Source organism: Staurois parvus, unplaced genomic scaffold (assembly GCF_062004578.1).
Source record: "Staurois parvus isolate SC_StPar_1 unplaced genomic scaffold, SC_StPar_1.0 ptg000426l, whole genome shotgun sequence".
Classification (NCBI taxonomy): Eukaryota; Metazoa; Chordata; class Amphibia; order Anura; family Ranidae; genus Staurois; species Staurois parvus.
In genome coordinates, this window is record NW_028318222.1 from 588316 (window position 1) to 612941 (window position 24626).

General features: G+C 42.3%; 1 protein-coding gene across 3 annotated transcripts in view; it reads left to right on the forward strand.

Moving 5' to 3' along the window:
* Positions 1-433: 433 nt before the first annotated feature.
* The window catches only part of HIF1A (hypoxia inducible factor 1 subunit alpha), a 77607-nt gene continuing 53414 nt past the window's right edge, over positions 434-24626 (forward strand). For 2 of the 3 annotated variants that reach the window (XM_089687474.1, XM_089687475.1), the window contains exon 1: positions 434-803. In XM_089687474.1, coding sequence (XP_089543600.1) covers positions 772-803 — 32 coding nt within the window. In that variant the 5' untranslated portion in view covers positions 434-771. The remainder of the gene's footprint in view (positions 804-24626) is intronic. The other variant, XM_089687473.1, reaches the window with a different exon arrangement.

Genomic DNA, 24626 nt, shown 5'->3' on the forward strand with positions numbered 1-24626 from the left:
AAGGATCAGTGTGAACAGTTCTATAGGAATACATGGTCACACGTTTTTCTGTTTTTAACGCAAAAACGAACGAAAGACGGATCCACGTGAAAGCAGCCTAAGTGAAAGGATCTGATTGGCTGGAATATTGTGACTTGAGAGATGACATCACTATGGTAAACCTTAGGAGAGATGTCAGTGACTGTCTGCACCTCTCCTTCACAGGTCATGACCCCACGCTCTAGTCTGGAGGGGCCCACTTCCTGTCTAAGCCACTGACGTCCAGCATCCACAGGGTTAACCATGTGGCCTCCCCCCTCCTTCCCCGCTCCAGAGGCACACCCCCCTTCCGAGATCAGCTGACTGTAAGACGCGGGCGTGGCCAAAGAACAGGGGCTCGGCTTTCAGCAACACCGATTGGCTCCGGGAATTCACGTCAGCACCTGACTCTACCGGACACACCCACCCGGTGACGCAGTGGAAGGCCTGGCGTTTTGTTTGCGTAGAAAGAGAAGAAAAAAAACTAGTGATAGAGACGCAGCGGCGGCTGAGGAGAGCAGCGTGAGGGAGACGTACCGGTTACGTTTTGCGTCACCGACCGCTGCGGCCTACCTTCACCTCATAGCACTTAGTGACCTACCCCGAAGAGAGGGGGCACCGCCGTCTTTGTCGGCCTTTTGTCACCGGAGTGGAATTATAACCTCCAGCAGGAGCAGGCCTCAGTGTCTGAGCGACCAGCACCCGACACCCCGCGCTTGACGGAACTTGGGAGACCTCCTTGCCCCGGCTGGCATGGAGGGAATAGCAGTCACCGACAAGAAAAGGTGAGGGTGTAACCCCCGTGTGTGTGTGACCTGCCGACCCTTCTCACCCCCTCTGCCCGGGCACCGCCATAGGGGGCGCCAGTGAGCAGCTCAGGGATCGATAGGTATTACCTGGAACTGCCAATAATATGGGTCCAGGACAGACAGGGCCTGATCACAGATCATCCATGCAGACAGTTCCGGCTTCATGACATTGAATGGGATCACTCAGCATTGTCACTGCAGGCCTGGGGAGGTAGGAGGGGGACATTTCTTGATTACAGGGGATTACCACCTTCCTTAGATGGTCAGGGATGGCATTGAGAGGGATCAGTGATCAATAATATTGATTGCAGGCCTGATACAGGGGGAGGGGGCATTTATTTATCTTATTGTCAAGAATGATACAGAGGGATCAATATGTATTGATTGAAGGCCAAATCCAAGACTGTTTCTGGGGGGGGGGGTATTCATTTGCACCCCAATGTTCAGCTGACATTGAGGGAGATCAGTGATCAATAATATTGATTGCAGGACTGATAGGGGTATAAACAATGTCCCTCCAATATCGGTTTTGAATTGCTGCTCACCTGGCTTGCCACCAGTAATATTGATCCCTTTCAATGCTTCCCTTAAAATATGAATTGGCACATAGGAGTGTAAATTATTTCCCTCAATATCAGCCTGCCTTAGAAATCAATATTATTGATCACTGATCGCTCCCAATCTCATCCCTGATCATATGAAGCAGCTTATATGTTCTCCTTGTCATGCTCAGGGATGACATAAGGAGGGTTCAGCGATCAATAATATTTTTGCAGGCCTGATACATGGGATGGGGGCATTTATTTATCATTTGCTTAATATTGTCAGGGATGACAGAGAGGGATCAATATGTATTGATTGCAGGCCAGGTAAGGCCAACTCTAGGACTGTCACGGGGGGGGGGGATTAATCTGCACCCCAATGTTCAGCTGACGTTAAGATGGATCAGTGATCAATAATATTGTTAGTAGGACTGATAGAGATGTAAATCATTTACCCCAATATTGGCTTTGAATTGCTGCTCACCTGGCCTGCCGCTAATAATATCGATCCCTCTCAATGTTTCTCTGAAATTATGAATCGGCAAATAGAAGTGTAAATTATTTCCTTCAATATCGGCCTGCCTTAGAAAGCAATATTATTGATCACTGATTGCTCCCAATATCATCCCTGACCATATGAAGCAGCTTATATGTTCTCCTTTACATGCTCAGGGATAACAAAAGGAGGGATCAGTGATCAATAATGATTGAAGTGCAGGTAAAGGGGGGGGGGGGGGGGTGTTGGTGATTTAAATTGGACTTTAATGGTCTGCTTCCCATTGTCGGGGCTGACATTGAGAGGCATCAATAATCTTTATTGCAGGTACGGTCAGGCCCAGTCCGGGACTGACACTGGGAAGGGACTTACACCCCAATATTCTGCTTCTTGTTGGCAGGGATGATGTTGAGAGGGATCAGTGATCAATAATAGTAATTTCAGGAGCAATAGGGGTGTAGATAATGTCTCTCCAATATCAGCCTTGCATGGTTCCTCACCTGTCCTGCAATCAGTATTATTGATCCTGTTCGATGTCATCCCTGAAGATCTGAACCAGGAAATAGGAGTGTAAATTTCCCCTAATATCAGCCTGCCTTACAAATCATTATTAGTGATCACTGATCTCTCCCAGTACCATCCCTGATCACATGAAGCAGGTTATATGTTCTGCTTTGTATGGTCAGGGATGGCCTTGGGAGGGAACAGTGATTAATAACAGTGATTGCAGGTCATGTAAGACCTATTATTGATCACTCTCAATGTCACCCCTGAAAATTTTGAAGCAGCAAACAGGAGTGTAAATCATTTCCCCCAATATCAACCTGCTTTACAAATCATAATTTATTGATCACTGATCTCACATGCAGTTGAGCATATAAGTTCTGCTTTATATGGTCAGGGATGACCTAGAGAGAGATCAGTGATCAATAATGTTGATTGAAGGTCAGGTAAGGCCCAGTCCAGGACTGACACTGGGTGGGGATTCATTTACACCCCAATATTCAGCTTCTTATAAGGGATGACATTGTCATTGAGAGGGATCAGTGATCAATCATATTAATTGCAATGCGTATAGGGGTGTAATGTCACCTCATTATCAGCCTTGAAATACTCCTCACCTGTCCTGCAATCAATATTATTGATCCATTTTATTGTCATGAAAATATGAACCAGGAAATCGGAGTGTGAATGTTCCCCATTATCAGCCTGCCTTACAAATCATTATTAGTGATTGCTGATCTCTCCCAATATTGTCCCTGGCCACATGAAGCAGGTTATATGTTTTGCTTTGTATGGTCAGGGGTGGCCTTGGGAGGGATCAGTGATTATTAATATTAGTGATTGCAGGTCAGGTGCGGCCCAGGACTAACACTGGAGGGGGGTATTTATTTACACTCTGATGTTCTGCTTTATGTTGTCAGGCATGACATCGAGAGATATCTGTGATCAATAATAATTGCAGGACTGATAGGGGTTTAAATAATATCCCCCAATATTGGCCTTGTGTTGCTTCTTACCTGTCCTTCAGTCAGTATTATTTGTGACTCATAGGGGTTTATTTACTAAAGCTGGAGAGTCCAAAATCAGACTCCTTTCTGCATAGAAACCAGTCAGCTTCTAACCTCAGCTTGTTCAATGAAGCTTTGGCAATGAAACCTGGAAGCTGATTGGTTTCTATGCAGAAGGGAGTCTGATTTTGGACTCTCCAGCTTTAGTAAATAAACCCCATAATGTCATTCCTGAAAACATGAAGCAGGAAACCTATTTATTCCAGGTATTTGCATAGTGCAGGCATTATATGCAGCACTTTATATGTAGGCCTTGTTCATACAGTATCGGTTTGTCCTTATATTACATAGTTTTAATAAATTTAAATGAGCTTGTACATTCCGATTGTAGTGCGTATGGCTACTCTAAGGAACAATTCAGGACTGATATTGGGGGCATTTCCTGCATTTGTTTTTTTCATGAAGTGGTTTCAGCAATCAATAATATTGATTTTGTAGGGCAAACAAGAACCAGTTGCATGCCTGATTCGTATCATTGGGGATGGTGTTGGGTGTGATCAGTAATATTTGTAAGGCAGTTAAGGACCAATTCAGAGACCGTTTCTTCACATTGAGCTAGATCAGTGATCACTAATATTGCTTTATAAGGCAATCGGCGACCAGGTCAGGGCAGATACTGGGGAATATATATACTTCTATTTCCTGATTTGTATTGCTAATGATGACATTGAGTGGGATCAATAATATTCATTGTAGGGCAGGCAAGGACCAAATCAGAGTTGACAATTCCTTGTCATAACATTGTGAGATCAGTGATCAATAATCTTGTAGGTAGACACATATTCAGGACTGAGGTTGTAGAAATGATTAGCAGCCCAATATCCTGCTCCATAGAATTGGGTGGGCTCAGTCATCAATAACAATGAATGTAGGGCAGGAAAGGGCCAATTCAGGGCTGATATTGGAGAAGATGCTCTGTTTCATGACATTGCATGGGATCAGTGATCAGTAGTATTGATTGTAGGGCAGGCAATGGAAAATGTAGAGCTTGTGCTTGGATACAATTTACACTCTTTTCCTGCTCCATGGCACTGAATGGGACCAGTCATAAATATTGACTTTAGGGCTGATATTGGAGGGAAATAACTTCCCTACTTCCTGTTTCAGATTTTCAGGGAGGACGGTGGTATTAGTGAGCAATGATTGAAGGGCAGGCAGGACAAGTTTAGTGCTGCTATAGCAGCGGGGCAGAGGGGGGACTTGGTGGGGTAATTCATTTATAAGTCATTACAGGACAAACGAGGACAAGTTCAGGGCTGGTAATTGGGGCAAAGTTATGTCTATGTATTTATATATTGGCCATATATATTTTATTTATTTCAGGTTCTTATATAGCGCCGTCAATTTACGCAGCGATTTACATATATATATATATATATATATATATTGTACATTCACATCAGTCCCAAACCCTCAAGGGGCATACAATCTAAGGTCCCTAACTCACAATCATACATACACCTACTAGGGCCAATTTAGACAGGATCCAATTAACCTACCAGCATGTCTTTGGAGTGTGGGAGGAAACCGGAGTAGCCGGAGGAAACCCAGGCAGGCACAGGGAGAACATGCAAACTCCAGGCAGGTGGTGCCATGATTGGGATTCAAACCAACAACCCTAGTACTGCCAGGCGAAAGTGCTAACCATTTAGCCACTGTGCTGCCCGTATAGCTTTTTAGGGTGCAGTACAGTTATTATAATTCTAGTTCAGTGTGTATATTTTAGGAGGTGTGCGGCAATTTTCACTCTATACATTTCTTCCTTTATTTAGAGGTAATGCAGTAGTTGGTGATGCTGATTGTATGGCAGGTTTATATTGTAAGTTGTTAACTTTTTCTGCCTTGTCCTGCTGTTAGTGGTCAGCCTTTTCCTAATGATGTTTTGTTTGGCTCATTGCTGCAGTTTTCTGCATGCTTTGTAGTTTGACTTTTTAAGGATTTTTGTTTTTTTGAGTGTAAATATGGTTTCCTTTTATTGTTTTGATTGCAAATGAGTATGCTCTGTGTATGTAGGGTTTTTTTTTTTTTTGTGTATGATTTCAAAATGTTTTCAAATAAAATAAAATCTGATTTAAAAATATTTCCATTGTGCTTTTCTGATACATGTGCAAGTGCACTGAAGTGAATGTATTCCAGTACTTTGTTGTGGTCAGTACAAGCCTCTAATAGCTGTCTGTCTCTGAGTACTAAAGGGGGGTTACTTACACTATTGTAGCTGAGCTGCTGCTGTTCTCAGGGTTTGTGTCTCGTGACTGTTCCACGTCGCCATTTTGTGGGGGTTGGTGGACGAACAAGCTCTGCAACTCCGTCTGATGTGTCCTCAGTGTTGCCCATTCATTAGAAGAGGAATTTAGTTGCCTCTACTTTACTTGCTGTCTCTAAGTAAAAATGCAAAAGCTGAACTGCCACTGCAGAGTCTGTTCCATTGTCAAGGTTTATGTTCTTTTGAAAGGAGAAAGTCTGTGATTGAAAAGTGCTATTGCTAAAGCCGGTGTGTTTGGGAACACTTTGAAAGAGTCAGACATTGGTTTGTTCTAAATAAATTCACTGGATGTTGATTTGCACTTTTTGCATTTCTTTTAATTGCTGTACAGTTTGTGTCTGACTGCTACTTTGTGTTCGGCCCATAATAATAAAACGTTAGCTTGTCTATCTGTGCAGTGTGAAGCTATTGAAAGCAAGCTAGTTTTACAGAATGCATTGTGTGGTCATATCTGCTTCCCTTTTCTACATGGTGCTATTACTTCTTAGGAAGAAAACTTTGACCTTGTTTACACTGAAGCAAAGATTTTGCATTCAGCTTATTTCTTGTATCACGGAATGGTTGTATCTAATGTTATGACAGAATAATATTTGAAGTGCCTAATGTTTGTTCGTTCATGTTTAGTGCTTTTGAATTGAGGATTGCTTATGTCTCCCTAACTAAAGCTTTGTACACTCATACTGCAGTTTGCATGCTGTGTATTGCACACTAGATTCCCGTGAAAATGCATGCATTAATGCTCTCCTGGACATGGATTTTCAAACGTGTTGCATTTTTCAATGACCTCAGTTATGTGACTTGAATTGAAAATTTCAGCTTTTGTATACATACAACATGTGTAGGGACTTTTTCTTCTTCTAAGGTACCTCATTGCAGCACAACTACAAATACCGACCTCTGAAAACTGTAGATTTTATGTGTTGGAAATCACAGCAAAATGAATAACAACATGTCTGGTGTAAACAAGCTAAGAGGAATGCTAGAAAAAATACCCTTTAGTCCAGTTATGTTTTCAACAGTACAAATGTGTTTGATTTCCGATCATTGTACACTGAAATACTGCTCGCTAACCCCTGTGAAACAACTCTATCTATTTTAGTCTCAGAATCTCCTGTATAGTGTGTATCAGGTTTTGCATTGTTGGGTACTGTAGTTGTGCATTGCACGTGGAGGTCATGATGATATTTCAGATGCTTCATGCTATGTTGGGAGGTTATTAGGTGTGCAGAGAGGACATTCGCAGTGCGGTGATTTTTCTTTAGACCTTGTTCACACTAGCCCACACGCTGCGGGCTGGTTGCTGGTGCAGGAATCGCACCCGTTCCCGCACCTGCAACTATCCGCAGCCAAATTGCGCTGCGCTTGTGAGACACAGGGCTGCAATTCTGAATGGCACCCCACGCATTTCAGCCTGCAGCAAGATCGTGGATGCCATAACCGCATGGTAAAAAAGACCACACAGTTTCCCCGCGGATGCATTTTGGAAAAGGTGCATGCACCCCCCCCCCCCCTTTTTTTTTTTTTTTTTTTTTTTTTTTTTTTTTTTTTTCCCTGTGAGAAACGAGGGGCTGCCTGGCCCACGCTAGTGTGAACTGAGCCTTATAGTCCTCTGAGCAGGCAGCTGACAGTGGCAGCCACCATAGTGAATAATTGTGTCAAGCTGAGGGCGATGTACTGTGGTGGGAATGTGATAACAATCAATGAACTAAAGAAACTATTTAAAGCCCAACTCTGCCAACAACAATACTGGCAAATAAAAGTGTAGTTCCACTTTTGGAGTCAAATTTGAGAACCCGACTACTCTATGTTGTGTTTCCATATACAAAACTTTCCTAAAGATTACAAAAAAAAAAATAACCTTTGTATGTTTTGGGCAGGACTATAGGCAGACTGCAAGCTTCTCTGAACAATTTCACAGTGATTTGGTTTAAAATGAGAGATACAATAGTCTTTCCCTCATCAGCCACATTTCTACATCTTTAACACTGTTAGGACAAGCAGTATTGAAATCTAGTTTACAGCTGACAGTGATATCTGCCAGCATAGCAAAGACAGTTTTGGTGAGCATTAAAACTCCAGCCCCCCTCATAAACATTACAAAGAAAGCAACATAGAACTTTTCAGTTCTGAAGTTTAATAAAAAAAAAAAAAAAAAAAAGTATTTAAAAAGGGTGAGCAATAATTTTTAAAGGATAACACATCCTTTTGCCCCATGTTACTTGTTATACCTGTATTTAGGAGGGAAAGGCAGCACTCCATATTGAGATTTGCATTCAACATCTTCATATTGGACCTAAAGTTTGCTATAGGCAGGATATACACTCTTAAGCCGGCGAGCGAGCATTTATATGAAAATTCTAAGTACATTAGACAGCATGACGAATGTCTTTTTCTGAAAGTACTTAAAATGTTCCTTTTATCATTTGATTTTGGAATGAATGGACTGTACCAAACATAATCGACATTAGAAAGTCATTTGAGGAAAATGCTCCATCCTGTTCACATTTTCTTGTCATTGAGTTAGAATGTTGATTTGATCTCACTAATTATTAGAAAATCCAATGAATGCTCTTAATGTGAAACATTTTGAATACAATTCTACTAGTGTATAGCAGCCAGCTTTACTACACACATTACTTCAGTGCAGCTACTACCCTACATTGTGTCGGGTGTGTAAAGTACGGACATATCACAATGAACTTGTGTGAACTATTCCGTTAAAAACTTGCCATACACGTTTTATCTTTTAGAACTTAAAGCATGTATGTGCAAGGCCTAGGAATACCAGCCCATATAAAGATAATGGAGTAAACTTGAAACTGAAATTTGAGAAGCTTGTAAAAAAAATGTAGCATGATTATTTTATTTAGAAACTCTAGGAGCAAGGAAAGCAGATCTAGGGTTAGAGACTCTGGGAGCAAGAAAAGCCCATCTAGGGTTAGAGACTCTGGGAGCAAAGAAAGCCGATCTATGGTTAGAGACCCTGGGAGCAAGGAGAGCAGATCTAGGGTTAGAGACCCTGGGAGCAAGGAGAGCAGATCTAGGGTTAGAGGCCCTGGGAGCAAGGAGAGCAGATCTAGGGTTAGAGGCCCTGGGAGCAAGGAGAGCAGATCTAGGGTTAGAGGCCCTGGGAGCAAGGAGAGCCGATCTAGGGTTAGAGGCCCTGGGAGCAAGGAGAGCCGATCTAGGGTTAGAGGCCCTGGGAGCAAGGAGAGCCGATCTAGGGTTAGAGGCCCTGGGAGCAAGGAGAGCCGATCTAGGGTTAGAGGCCCTGGGAGCAAGGAGAGCCGATCTAGGGTTAGAGGCCCTGGGAGCAAGGAGAGCCGATCTAGGGTTAGAGGCCCTGGGAGCAAGGAGAGCCGATCTAGGGTTAGAGGCCCTGGGAGCAAGGAGAGCCGATCTAGGGTTAGAGGCCCTGGGAGCAAGGAGAGCCGATCTAGGGTTAGAGGCCCTGGGAGCAAGGAGAGCCGATCTAGGGTTAGAGGCCCTGGGAGCAAGGAGAGCCGATCTAGGGTTAGAGGCCCTGGGAGCAAGGAGAGCCGATCTAGGGTTAGAGGCCCTGGGAGCAAGGAGAGCCGATCTAGGGTTAGAGGCCCTGGGAGCAAGGAGAGCCGATCTAGGGTTAGAGGCCCTGGGAGCAAGGAGAGCCGATCTAGGGTTAGAGGCCCTGGGAGCAAGGAGAGCCGATCTAGGGTTAGAGGCCCTGGGAGCAAGGAGAGCCGATCTAGGGTTAGAGGCCCTGGGAGCAAGGAGAGCCGATCTAGGGTTAGAGGCCCTGGGAGCAAGGAGAGCCGATCTAGGGTTAGAGGCCCTGGGAGCAAGGAGAGCCGATCTAGGGTTAGAGGCCCTGGGAGCAAGGAGAGCCGATCTAGGGTTAGAGGCCCTGGGAGCAAGGAGAGCCGATCTAGGGTTAGAGGCCCTGGGAGCAAGGAGAGCCGATCTAGGGTTAGAGGCCCTGGGAGCAAGGAGAGCCGATCTAGGGTTAGAGGCCCTGGGAGCAAGGAGAGCCGATCTAGGGTTAGAGGCCCTGGGAGCAAGGAGAGCCGATCTAGGGTTAGAGGCCCTGGGAGCAAGGAGAGCCGATCTAGGGTTAGAGGCCCTGGGAGCAAGGAGAGCCGATCTAGGGTTAGAGGCCCTGGGAGCAAGGAGAGCCGATCTAGGGTTAGAGGCCCTGGGAGCAAGGAGAGCCGATCTAGGGTTAGAGGCCCTGGGAGCAAGGAGAGCCGATCTAGGGTTAGAGGCCCTGGGAGCAAGGAGAGCCGATCTAGGGTTAGAGGCCCTGGGAGCAAGGAGAGCCGATCTAGGGTTAGAGGCCCTGGGAGCAAGGAGAGCCGATCTAGGGTTAGAGGCCCTGGGAGCAAGGAGAGCCGATCTAGGGTTAGAGGCCCTGGGAGCAAGGAGAGCCGATCTAGGGTTAGAGGCCCTGGGAGCAAGGAGAGCCGATCTAGGGTTAGAGGCCCTGGGAGCAAGGAGAGCCGATCTAGGGTTAGAGGCCCTGGGAGCAAGGAGAGCCGATCTAGGGTTAGAGGCCCTGGGAGCAAGGAGAGCCGATCTAGGGTTAGAGGCCCTGGGAGCAAGGAGAGCCGATCTAGGGTTAGAGGCCCTGGGAGCAAGGAGAGCCGATCTAGGGTTAGAGGCCCTGGGAGCAAGGAGAGCCGATCTAGGGTTAGAGGCCCTGGGAGCAAGGAGAGCCGATCTAGGGTTAGAGGCCCTGGGAGCAAGGAGAGCCGATCTAGGGTTAGAGGCCCTGGGAGCAAGGAGAGCCGATCTAGGGTTAGAGGCCCTGGGAGCAAGGAGAGCCGATCTAGGGTTAGAGGCCCTGGGAGCAAGGAGAGCCGATCTAGGGTTAGAGGCCCTGGGAGCAAGGAGAGCCGATCTAGGGTTAGAGGCCCTGGGAGCAAGGAGAGCCGATCTAGGGTTAGAGGCCCTGGGAGCAAGGAGAGCCGATCTAGGGTTAGAGGCCCTGGGAGCAAGGAGAGCCGATCTAGGGTTAGAGGCCCTGGGAGCAAGGAGAGCCGATCTAGGGTTAGAGGCCCTGGGAGCAAGGAGAGCCGATCTAGGGTTAGAGGCCCTGGGAGCAAGGAGAGCCGATCCAGGGTTAGAAACAGAAAGCAGTGCTGAGGAACCCCCCTCCTTTAACACACAGCATGTGGTTAGGGCTCATGCACACGGCTGTACAGCACACAAGAGCATATAGAACCTGTAATAATTGTGGCCCTTATTTCAATAGACCATGTATGTAAATATTTTCCTGCTTCTCCCTTGTTAGTCCCTAAAGATGCGTGTTTGATCAAAACTGAGCTGTCTATAAGCTCACCTTGCAGATCACCACCTACAGTGCAGAACTCATCATTTCAAACTGGAGCAGACAGGATCTGAAACAGCTGTATGTGGTAACCAATCATCTTCTATCTTCTTCTTGTTCAGCTTAAGATTTGAAAATGAAAGCTAGAAGCTGATTGGTTGTCATGCACAGTTTTACTAGTGGCTGCCCAAAAATGCTTTGATTTATATTTTGGGTTAATTTTATACATTTTTCTCTAAAATGCTTACTGGCAACATGTATCTCTTTGTATGAACCTCAGTTTTTAAAGCAATAATGTTTTAATAAGGTATTATAGTATTATTTTAAAGCTGATCTTTGGAATTTGAGTCCTATTTCACCACTTGGGACAGTTAAATGAAAAGGGGGGAAAAAAACCCTTTACAGACAGTACTCAGGTATGTTGTTGCAAGCGCACTAAGACGGCTTCATCACCTTAAACCAATAACATAGAAATTCCAGAGTTGTTAATTTGTAATAGGTCCAGGTCTTCTATTGTGAAAGAAAACTAGATAACCCAGCAGGTAAAGAGACGAAGCAGCTGTAACTTGGGAGGGATCAAATCACAGGAACTCCAAGGATTATGTAAGTTGATCTAGCTATAGGTCACATTAGGGAATATAAACATGTAAAAATGTTCCCAGTTCATACTCTATCCTTTCTGACATTGCAAGGTCACGCTTCTCATAGTGGAATGATTGGGACCTTGCACCTTCTCTAGGTTGTGTTGAGAGCAAATTCAATCAAAGAGCTGCTTCAAGTGAATCAGAAAGAATGAAAATATGGGAGCTAAAGAAGCATGGAACCAGTAAAGTCTGAACTATTCTGAATTTTTGCTCAGGTCAGTAGGAGGTATCGGGGTCAGAGTCCCGGAGTCTGGTATTTATAAGGAAAGTCAGAAGTGCGATCCTCCATAATCTTTCATTAGATTCACTTTAAGTGACTTGGCTGGTCAGATCAATCCAACTTGTATTTTATTCCTCATATGACAAGTGTGCAGGAGAAACTTTCATGTTGCCCATTACAGAGTGGCAGGTAGTGTGAGAATTTGTAATTTTTTTGGGTTCTCCTGAATATATGCTTTAGGATTGGCTCAATCAGCAAAACCTCATACAATACATGATTTGTGGTTGGGTCCCTAAATGTGGGACTCTCCGTAGATCAGGGAGGTCTATATACCTGGGTGAGAACTGATGATTCTTCGAAGCTTCTGATTTATTCATCACTAGTTTATGCTGGTTGGCTTAAACTGTCAAGATGAGCGTAAAAACAATAAAAAAAAAACTCTGATCCAGTGTGTGCCTAGAGTCTTTGTTTTCTACTTGGTGGGGCCACCATCTTGCCTGTTGCAGAGAAGGTTCAGCCAGTCTGTCTATCATATCTCTTCCTTTCCTGTCAGTCATGTTTCACTCCTCTCTGCAGGCAGATGCCAACAGCCCAGGGAATGGTTAGCGATAAGGGCTTTGACTTTTATAAAGAGTCAAAATTTGCATATTTCTAACAGCTAGTTAGTCTGCCTAGGTTGCCTTTTTCGGGGAAAGGATGAGTGTGTTTGGAACAGCTGATAAAATTACTGCTATGTTTATATGCCTGGGGAATGGAAATGTTCGCTTTCTTTGTGTTTGTTTATTTTTTTTCTTGTATTGTGTTTTGGATCAAATTTAGATGCATATTTTACATATAATTAGAATACATGTTGTAAATTATATTTGAATTCAAAATGCTTCTCTTGCATCTATGAAGACTTATTGTACTATACTAAAGCGTTTCAACTCCATGATTACGGGGGGGGTTAACCCCATACAGCATGAAATTCTGGTGTTTGGGCACTCAGGTGGTACAGGAGCAGCGTACAGCCAGCGAAAATCTGTCAGGGTGAGATTTATATATATATATATATATATATATATATATATATATAAAAATAAATAATCTCTATCAGGTGTACACTGTTCTGAAGGATACTTTTTGTTTATGGACATATGCCTAGGCTTCATTCACACTGCTAAAAAAACAAACAAAAAAACATATGCAAGTGTTTGACAGATCTGAATTCAGCTGGATTGTTTTCAATTGAGCCATTCACACAGGTGCGTAAACATGAGCTGCTTTCAGATCCGTAGCACAAAATTCAAAAATCTAAGAACATGCGCTTTATGCACTTACACATATAAACACCTGTATACGTATTTGTAAGCAAGTAAATTAAAGGACAAGTTCATCTTTTGTAATGTTAAATTTAAAATTCATATTCAGGGTGTAACATGTTACGAAAGGACCAGTCCCCGTTTGACAGCTAGCGGGGGATCTTCTCCTCTCGCTAGCTGTCACATGGCCATGTAGGGCTCCGTCTGCCCAACCACGTCACTCATTCACACTATTCTGTGAATGGGAAATCTATAAGTTCTGACAGTCTTTGCGGCTCTCGGCTTGTAGTTCTCAATGAACTACCGGGGCACTGTTGTGCGCTGTGGTAGTTCTTTGATTCTTCTTGTCAGTGTGTAGCTGCTTACCCATGCGAGGTCTGCAGAAGTCCTCCCTGGCACCAGCGGTTTGCTGATCACTGGTGCAATGCTTTCCAGGCTCCCAAAACAAACAAAAAAATTAGTTGTTAGATAATACATGTACCTTTCCCTTTCCTGTGGTGCCGCCTAGGCAAGGGTCATATGTCCTTTTGCATTTGACACAATACTGTAGAATGTTGAGTTGCCCAAACCTCACTGAGAAGATCCAGCACTGCAGCGTCTTCACACAAGATTTGGAGTACTCTCTGCATTCTCTGAGATCTTGTTGCACTGCAGGGCAAAGGTGATTGTTTCCCCCTACAGGGTTGTGTGTGTGTTTTTAATGCACTCTTGTTGGGAGCAAAAATTACAGTAGAAGAAAAATAAAAACTTTCAGGGACCATGCACACTGGACTTTAAAACACATGAGAGAAGGGTTTTTTTTCCTGCCTCTAAACATCCTAATGTGCATGGACACATAGGGGAACATTACCGGCTTCTAGAGTTTAGCACTTTGCCTGTACAAGCAGCGTTTGTTTTTGTTTGTTTTTGTTTGTTTGTTTTTAAGCCAGTGTGCATGGAGCCTCTTTCATCTGAACAAATGGAGGGCATACCCACTGATGTGGGCACACGTGGTAAAAGCTGTCAAAGGCTTGAATTCTACTCCCTTTTTTTTTTTTTTTTAAAGGTACCTTGTTACGTACAAATCCTATGACTTCTTTGCATTTGCAGTAACTCGCTATCTCATGCGTTTTGGAGAAATGTGTCTTATTCGATTAATTCTAGTTTTGTATGAGGCCTTTTGTTACTATGTGGGTGAATGTCATTGCAGTTCTGTGCAGGCTGAATAGCAGTCTGTATTATAATTTTTTGTAATCACACCTTGCCCTGTACTTTGTATCTTGCCTCTTAACCAAGATTTGTGACTGCATCTTTGTGAACTTAATGAACAACAGATGACGGGTCATAAAGGGGAGTTGTGAACTGGAGTTGCAGTACTGGCAGGCAGCCAGTGAACAGCATGCTATGTGAACGGGAGCTCTTCTCTGCATGCTCAGTGGCTGGGAGATATCGGAAAGCTTGCATTGTTTCGGAATTTCACTTGGCCTGCTTTTTGTGCGGACTGTTGTTTTGAATTGGTTCTTTTGAGAAGCAATGCTACAAGAGTTTGTTGTGTTCATAACGGTGCCTGACCTTTATACTAATTGAGATGGTAGCTATTCAGCTCGATCTCATTTGCAGATTAAAGGATAACAGTCATTGAAGACATAGGTGTGTCTGAGTAGCAACACTTTCCCAAGATGAGCATCCTTTTCACTTTTGACATTGCATTAATGGGGGCTCAGGAATTAGGCCGGCCATAGACTCTTCAAATCTTGGCCGGTTCAGCAGGAATCGGCTGAGATTCAAATCATGTATGTGTAGGCTGAATGCATCAACTTGGATACAACCAGCCTGCTGGATTTACTTGTGATTATCGCTAGCCACTGTTACCGCCTCTAGGGATAGTTACTTTCTTCCAGTGGGGACGGATTTTTTAATTTTTTTGCCTAGAGTGGCTCAAGGATTACATTTTCTGAATGGGAAATGAGGGAAAATTTGCAAAAGGACAGAGATAAAAATCTGACAGAGGTTCTGATCTTCCTTTGCCATTCTAAAGAAAAGCATTTTTATTTTGGCCATGTTGCTGCTGGATTGTTATAGGCAGCCCATAGATTTTTTTTTTCTTTTCAATTATTAGGTTGAATGAAAAAAAAAAATGGACCCAACTCCCTCCCCAATCTGCACATTTTGAGGTGCATGGTTGAATCCTCCCAGCTGCACTATTATATTCTGACCTGGCCGCCATCAGAATGTTCTGTTTTGAGTGGGTAAAATCTGACAGGGGGCCTGATATCTCATTGAAGAGTACTTGTTACAAAAAGTTGATATCCTATAGGAGACTTTTTGTCTTCCTTTTTAAAATGAAATAAAAGTTTTACCGACACAAAAAAATCATGCATCTTTACCTACTTCATTGGTGAATGTTTTGTATTCATTTAGAAAATGTAACACATTGTCTATGTGGCTCCTGTGCCAAGCAGCTGACCTCCTGTGTTCAGAATGCAGCGGGGCACTGTGAGAACTGGAAGCGGGTGGCGATCACTAGGGCAGTGGTGTCTACTTCAGTGATTTCCAGCTTCCAGTGGGATTGGCCTAGGTACGGTATACACATAGTTACATTGCTCCAAGCTGTAACAATGTAACCTGCAAAATTATAACTATACCTGGAATTCATTTTCCATTTAACTTGTATCAAATTTGACAGGCCCTAGCATTATATGGCTTAGGGTAGCTCTAATGGAGATTGTACAATCAAATTGTATAGTAGTGTGTGGCCAGATTTATAGTTAATACATAAAGCATAATCGCCTTTGCATTCTGCTTTGCCCTTCACTGGTGATATGTATTTCTGGTTTCCAAGGCAACACATCATTATTAGTGCAGTTCATGAAGCCTTCATATGAAAACAGCCTGGGAGAGTGTCGTCGACTAGGCAACTAACCTATATTTATAACAATGAGAACCACAGTGTAACAAGGGACATGTGTGCCATTTGTGCAGAATTGAAGATTCACACTTTTGTTTTTGTTTCCAGGATGCCAATTATGCCTTTAGGTGTGTGTGTGTGTGTGTGTGTGTGTGTGTGTGTGTATGTATGTGTATATATATATGTATGTATGTGTGTGTGTGTGTGTGTGTGTGTGTGTGTGTGTGTGTGTGTGTATATATATATGTGTGTATATATGTATATATATATATATGTATGTATGTATGTATGTATATATGTGTGTGTATGTGTATGTGTGTGTATATGTGTATATATATATATATATATATATATATATATATATATATATATATATATATATATATATATATATATATAATGTGTGTGTGTATAATTTTTTTTTTTTTTTATGCCATGATGCTTGTTGACTATAGTTCGAGTAGTCGTGTAATTGGCAGGATATTAAGTAATATAAAGGAAACTTCTCTTTCCTCTTTTAGTGTCTTAAGGCTGGACAGAAAATTAACAGTATGTAAATTTAAACTTCAGGTGTGATCTTGAAGAGTCTGTGCAAAAAGAAATCTGTACATCTCTGCAATGCATGCACTGTTCCCCAGGTTTTGTGCTCCAAGTACAGACAAATACCTGTTGGTTCTGCCAGAAATGATCTTTGTTCCTAACTTCCTGTTTGAACTGACAGTGCTATGCCTCTATAGTAATGTAAACTCAAGCAGTGTTGTCAGCCCCGCCCAGTTTTATTTATGAGACTACAGAATCCCTCCCTCTGTTCCCCAGCCCATACCACAAGGGGAAGGTGTTCTGTGGCAAACAGGATAAATGTATTGCAGTGTACACTCCCAGCCCATTCCCAATTTCCTAGCAGTGTACATGTCTTGCGAATTCTCAGCATCTGTAAGATGCTGAGAATGGAGCCAGATTACAGGACGATGTAACTCCTGCATGCCTTATTAGCTGCCTGAAGAGGAGAGAGCAGATCCTGGTAGAAGACTGGAAGGAAATATGAACAAAGGGTAAGAGACAGCAAGGGGCAGCTCTGAGCTGTGGGTGACGGAGGAGGGTAAATGGGCACTTGAATGAATCTGCCTAAATGCGCAAGCCCCACTCAAGTAGAACTATGGGCAAAACGTTTTTGTTTTTTTTTTTATTTTGGGTAGAACAAGGGATGGTTATACCGGTCAGATTGTTTTGCCATTTGTGTTCCATTGGGGAGGTTTACTTCCTGTCTCCTCTTTTAACTCCAGCTCGTACTGAGCTCTGCAGTGTTACCAGCTCCCCGCCCCCGGCTTTCTAAATGCTCACACAAGCTGTATATATTCTGCACTTTGAGCCGATGTAGAGGAGACATGGCTGCATAAAACGTCACTTCACTGGCTATATGTAAGTGTTTACAACCACTTTAAAGTGGAACTTTAGTCAGAAAATTAAAGGATAAGTTCACCTTTCATAACATGTTACACCCATATTCAGGGATTCGGGGTACAACATGTAACATGTTATGTTTAGATTGGCCCCCGCCCCCCCCCTTCCTCGGCTCCCCACTTTGACAGCTAGTGGGGGATCTTCTTTTTAAAAAAACAAAAGTGGCCATGCGGGGCTCCACCCACACAGCCCTGTCACTCATTTACAGTCATCTGTGAATGAGAGACTACAAGTCTTGACAGCCTTAGTGGCTGTCAGCTTGTAGACCTCAATGAACTACCATGGCGCTGTGGTAGCTCATTCATTCTTCCTGTCAGAATATCTGCTTGCTCGTATATCCCCTACGGCAAGCAGATATTCTGACAAGTCTGCAGGAGACCTGCATGGCATCAGCAATATACTGATCACTGGTACAATGCTTTCCAGGCTCTTGCAGACAAAAATGATGTACAGTTTTTTTTACCTGCAAAAAAAAGTGCATTTATTTTTTTTTTTCTAAATGGTGAACTTATCCTTTAAGTCCTGCTAGATTACTTCATGCTGGCCCCTTCTGCAGGTATAGCTATGTAAAACATTAAAAATAAGTGATTATACTGTTTAAAGTCCAGTACTATACTGTCTGCTCTGCACATGCTCATATGCTCTTTTTTTTTTGGCACTGTGCTGAAAATGTAGAGGCTGATTTGCTGACAGCCTAAAGATTTACTGCTGCTTTGGGGCCCTGGGCTTCAGCAAAATGGCAGCTTCCAGCAAGAAGAAACAGGAGCAATGCTGAAGGCAATTTACAGCACACACTAATTTTGGTAGCATAATTATTAATGTGGAATGTATGTTCCTTACTAAAGAACATTATTATTTTTTTAATGAAATTTGTTATGGTTAAAATTCTGCTTTAATGTTGATATGGTTATTTAAAAAAAAAAAAAAAAAAAAGACCCAATCAGCTCCTAACAATTCAGTAAATGCACACTTGAAGTTATTCTTGAACCTGTTACAATGTGACTCATCATTAACATGGCAACAGACTCATTTGCTCATGAATTACAATAATTTTGCATCTTTTGGCTGTGTCATTTATGGGAAGTAAAATATAGGCTCTCCCACTTAAGAGGATGCGTTTAAATGTTCTTTTTCCTATGATATATTTACTTAGATGGCTAGACAGGTGTGTGGCCACTGTGTTTGAACTGGAATTGTTCTACCAATTTTGATTCCTGTTCATCCACCCTGTCAGTATTTTCTTGCTCGATCAGTGCTGCAGACCTGATCTGTGTATTCTGACGGCAGGGGAGTCTCCCCACTGTTGGTATACATTGACACAGCGGGGTGGATTCTCACATCTGCATGAGTGTGTAGATGGGGGAATCTGTTCAGTTTTTTTTTTTTCTCCTTTCAACCCACTGGTTTAATAAAAGAAAAACTGACCCATGTATGGCCAGCTTAAGGAATATTTGTCTGGAAATTAATATGGCATTCTGTACAGAAATTGTCACTTACAGTATCCAGTTGTATTATTGTGTAATTGTTATTATAGAGGATTTATATAGTCAACAGATTGTGATAGTACAGTTACAATACAATTCAATACAATAGGAATCTAAGGGCCCTGCTTGTTAGCATTTCCAGTCAAAAATCACTTGATGGTTCTTATGAGCACACGCGATCTGTCAATCCTGACTGTAGTTTTTTTTTTTTTCGTTTTTTTTGTCTCTTGCTCAGAGATAATGAGTTTCAAGGTCAGTAAGGTGTCAGTAGTAATTGTTTTGGCGCATCTCTGATGTGTCATTGTGACTCATCAGTTTTCTCTATTAAAAAGAACTATTTTTATGTGCATGATTTATTTATTTTCTGTTTGTTCAGTACCAACAAATACAGTATTGAAAATCCTCTTTAGCTGGTTAAATAGTAAATGTATATATAATTTTACGGGTGCAAGTGACCCTCAAGAGGCTACAGCTGCAGGTTTTCATATTTGTAATTTACTGCCTTACCGTGATACCTTGATGACTTGCTCTTCTGGTCTGTTGACAACACACACAGTGCATGTGTGTGGCACTTCTGTTGTACGCCAAGTTGATCAGGCAAAGTATCATTTTGATTCGTTTTTAGTTTAGTCTTATGTTTTGTTTTAAAAACATGTATGGCATGAAGCCCATCAGTCTTTTTTCTTTTTTTTTTCTTTTTTTTTGCAAAATGAAGGGGTCCTTTTACAGTGAACTATAAGGACCCATTTACATCTCACGATTTGGATCATGGGCAGATTCGCACAATGGCAGTTTGGGTGCCATCATCCCTAAATGACACCCCAATCATGATGCGATTTTGGTGCATGACCGTAACGCCCAGCAATCATGGCAAATCGCATCTTTCAAAATTGGTTGGATCTTGAGCTTCTTTTTTTGGCATCAAACCGAATCAGGCAGCCCATTCAAGTGAATGGGATGTCCTATGCGACAAGCAAAATAATGTGACAATCACCTGTCAAAAATTCTGCAATTTCAGTTCCCAAATTCTATGCTTGACAGATTCCTTTTAAAGCAGGGAGCTGCTGATGCTACCCCATTATGATCCTATCGGAGCAGCATACCTGTCCTCAATAACAGGTCTGCCATCCTGCATTTTTTTAAATTTTTTTGGGCTTGGCATGCTAAATGGTTTCTCATATGTTTGGAGCATTTTGAAGTATCAAAAACAGCATTTGAATTGGGTGGGTCACTTGTTTTTGGTTTGCTTTATATTAGTCAATGGGAATGCAGTGTAATGCAAGGTAAACTTTTCATAAGTACAAGATCTGCCCTAGAGACAGTGGGAAAAAGCCTGCATTCTCTGAGTTTGCTGCTTATGCGTATTAGTCTTTAGTGCAGGGGTCTCCAAATTACGGCCAAATTTGGTTTGCTTCAAAGATTTTATTCAGCTCTCTGATGTAAGAGGGGACTCTTAGGGGGGGGGGGGGGTACTCTTGTGCTTTTTTACTGAAAGTTTTCTGGTTTCTCTAAATCAGTAGTCTCCAAACTGTGGTTCTTTGCTTACTTTTATGTGGCCCCTGGGGCACTTTTCCTCCCACTGATACCAACAAGGGGGCATAATTCCCACTACTGACATCAACAACAGAGCACTATTCTTCTCATTGACATCAACAATGAGGCACTTTTCCTCCCACTAACATCAATGATAGGGCACCGTTCCGCCCAAGTGACCCCCATGATGGGGCACCGTTCCGCCCAAGTGACCCCCACGATGGGGCACCGTTTCGCCCAAGTGACCCCCACGATGGGGCACCGGTCCTCCCCCCCAATACCAAAGATGCATTGTTTACAGTCTGACCCCCCCAAACACCTGAAGCATAGTAAAATGGCCCTTTCGTTTAGAAAGTTTGGAGACCCCTGCTAAATCATATCATCATATGTTGGTTGGAAAAAAAAAAAACTCAAAGGAAACCGTTTTTCTTTCATATAAATTTGATTCGTTCATTTATAAAACTTTTTTCTTTTGATCCTTGAATGTTTGTGAAATAGAGCATCAAATATCTCAAAATCTAATTTGTGTAAACTTGTTGTTTCTTTTTAATAACCAGTTCATACATTTATTTTTTCTTGATCTGTAAAACAGTAGATTCCATACCACCCCCCCTGGGTGGTTTTGAGCACTTACTTTCCTGTGATGCATGTCAGTGACTTGTTGACCTTGTCCACATTACTTTATGAAACATGGGAACATTATACCTAGGCTTCAGGTTGGGAGAAACGTTGGTATTTGCATTGTTTGCTTGCTATATTTATAAGATGTTGGATTATTTTGGAGGTATGCACCAACACCTTGTGGACCTGCTGTTGCATGCTGGGTTATACACATTATACCACACACAGTAAATATGTGCAACTGCATTTCAAAAAACATTTTTAGAAAGCATATGAAATGCTTTTAAATATGTATATATCCAAAATGTGCAAGTCTAGGAAAACTGTAAAGTATGCCGCCTGCTTTTGACAGTTGTAATGCTGCTAGTTGGCTGCCCTACTTATTGCATTTATTTCTGAAAATGTCAGGCCATTGTGATGTGAGCTCAATCAATCCTCTTCATTGATGGGAATACATACAGAAAATAACACTGATTCCTCGCTAGTTGTGGAGGGATGTGTTATCTGTTCTGACTTGGTTCCCCAGTGACCTTGGCTGTGACCCATCATTCCCACACATACCTCCTGCTGTATACATAGAGGTCACTGGTTCATGAGGCCCTGATATGTTTAGCGTGTAGTTCAGACCCCAATAGGTTTGTCAGGTGTACAGTGCTGAACAGGCAGCCTCTCGTGATCTGAACGCCTCAATAAAAGCATAAGCTCATCTTTAGAACATGTTACAGCCATATTAAGATTAGTAATTCTGTTTGGTCTGATTTAGATTTCTGCCACAGGGCATACATATCCCTTCTTGGCTTTTGCAGCTTCTGTGGCCTGTCTACACACTTGACAATGGATTGGCAGCATGACGCGATTTCAAAGCTGAAATAATGGCATAAATTGTCAGGGATTTGTGTAATAAAAGACTGGCTGAACCAATACTTTGACAGGTAAAACCATTTTACGGATATTTATTTCAACCATGAATTTACACATCATTCCGTTTTAGAGCCAGTTCACACCACAAAAATGCACTCTAGGTATGGTTTTGCTTACAGTTCACACCACACTGTTCCGGTGCAGTTTTGATGCAGTTTGCCATGTTCCAGTATGGCTCTGTGCAGAAAAATGCAGCATGTTCTAATATTTTTTTTTTCTTTTTTTCCCTGTACCAGAAACTGACTGGAACTGGCTGCACTGGTGTGAACTAGGTCCATTGAAATACATGGAAAACACTTTGCATGCTTTTCTGATGCAGAAAAAAAATGTGCCGAATTGCATCTAGTGTGAACTAGCCCTTAACCACTTTCTGTCCGGCTGTATATAAACGGCCGGATGGTGGCAGTGCAGGGGCGGGTTGCTGTTCATAAACTGTGCTCACCATTTTGGTCTGTGCGCGCCGCACTGCAATCCGGTGCCTGCTGTGTCCTCCGGACACAGTGGAACACCAATCGCTGTGCGGGGACCTCTGTGTGAGGTCCCGATCATGTGATCACTGATTGGCCAATCAGTGATCACATGAATAGATGTTAGTAAGATGTTACTTCTGACATCATTGCTTACTACGTGTGAAATCTGTGAATGATCACAGAGATCATATGGTACAAGGCTATTCACAACAGTCTTGTACCATGTGACAAGCTGTGACCAATCACAGCTCACACAGTATTTCTCAATGGCTGCAAGAATGCAGCCACAAAGAAGGAGAAATGATTGCTTTTACAGCCTTTATGGGCCTTTATGGGTTTACAGCCTTTATGGGTGTAAAAGCAATCGGTGTAAAAATAAAAATCTTCATCACCCCCACAAGTAGTACAGTGTCACTATGGTGACACTATGTTAAACCCAATAATATAAAAATTTAAAAAATTATAATTTTTGGTTATAAACCAATTTGGGTTTTTTTTTTCTTTTTTTACTAAAAAGATGACAATAAATTTTGGCCATGATTTATGAAGAAAGAAATTATTTATTTGCAAAATTTTATAAGAAAAACACTTTTTTTTTTTTTTTTTTTTTTTTTCTTCAAACTTTTTAGACTTTTTCATTTATATAGCAAAAAAATAAAAATCCCAGTGGTCAATAAATACCACCAAAATAAAGTTTCAAAAAATGCTAAATTCATGTGTACAGTATTGCATGATTGCATAATTGTCATTCAAAGTGCAACAGCAGTGAAAGCTGCAAATTGGCTTGGACAGGAAGGGGGTGAAAGCAGAACTTTACTGTATATGAGCACCACAAATGGAAAACGCTATTTAATTCATTTTTAGGCAGCATGCACACCGGCTTTAAAAAAGGCCAGTGCACTAGGCTGAAACCCCCCCCCCCCCCCGCCGCTAATTTTGAATGGTGTTTTTTCTTTTTACACTAGCATTTAGTGTTTTTTCTTTTATGCCAGAAAAAAACACTGAGCTTAGAAAACGGTAAAACTCCTCTGGAAGCAGTGCCTTTTTTTTTTTTTTTTTTTTTCTTTTTTTTCCCTTTTTTTTCCCTTAAGCCAGTGTGCATGGAGCCCTCATGTCCAAAGCAATCTCACCCATACTTAGTTTTGTTGACAAATCACTTTGAAAGCATACTCCTACCATTTCTAGTCACTGCCATCTTGCGTAAGGGCAGATGATTTGGATAGCATTTACTTTCTGGAATTTATCTGCTCTTAGCTCAGGCATGTAAGACAAAGGGTGTGCTTAGCTCAGAAAACCCTCCTCCATATGAAAGAAAAAAAATGCCCATGAAGACTCCTTGGAAGTATGATATAGCTCAAGCTAGGCTGAAAACTAGGAAACGGTTGTAGAAATTTTAAAACAAAGGTTAAAACAAGTAACTGTACTTTTCCTTGCTATCCGTTTACTCATTAATGCTAGCAGCATACGGATTAAATATATTGTTGATTGAGAGTGTTTAGTTCTGCTTTAAGAAATCTAGTTAGCTGGTGAACTAGGTCTGTCATGCTGCTTCCAATGTACTGAATGATTGTTGTTTCCTTGAATAGAATCTGTGACTTTGCCCATTCTGGCCAGGTGTCATGTGGGGAAAGGAAGATTATTATTTATTACAGGTACTTGTATAGTGCCGTCAGTTTACGCAGTGCTTTACATATATATTGTATATTCACATCAGTCCCTAACCCTCAAGGGGTGTACAATCTAAGGTCCCTAACTTACATTCATACATACACACACTAGGGCCAATTTAGACAGGAGCCTGTGAACCTATCAGCATGCCTTTGGAGTGTAGGAGAAAACCAGAGTACCCGGAGGAAACCCATGCAGGCACAACATACAAACGCCAGGCAGGTGGTGCCGTGGCTAGGATTCGAACCAGCGACCCTAGTACTGCCAGGCGGAAGTGCTAACCATTTAGCCACTGTGCTGCCCAGCTAATGATCTTTGTCATATTTCTTGTAGCTTTAACAGGTTATGTATGTGTTTTGGCTAGTACTAACCAAAATACACTGCGTGATCTAAGCCGAAATTGGTTACAGTG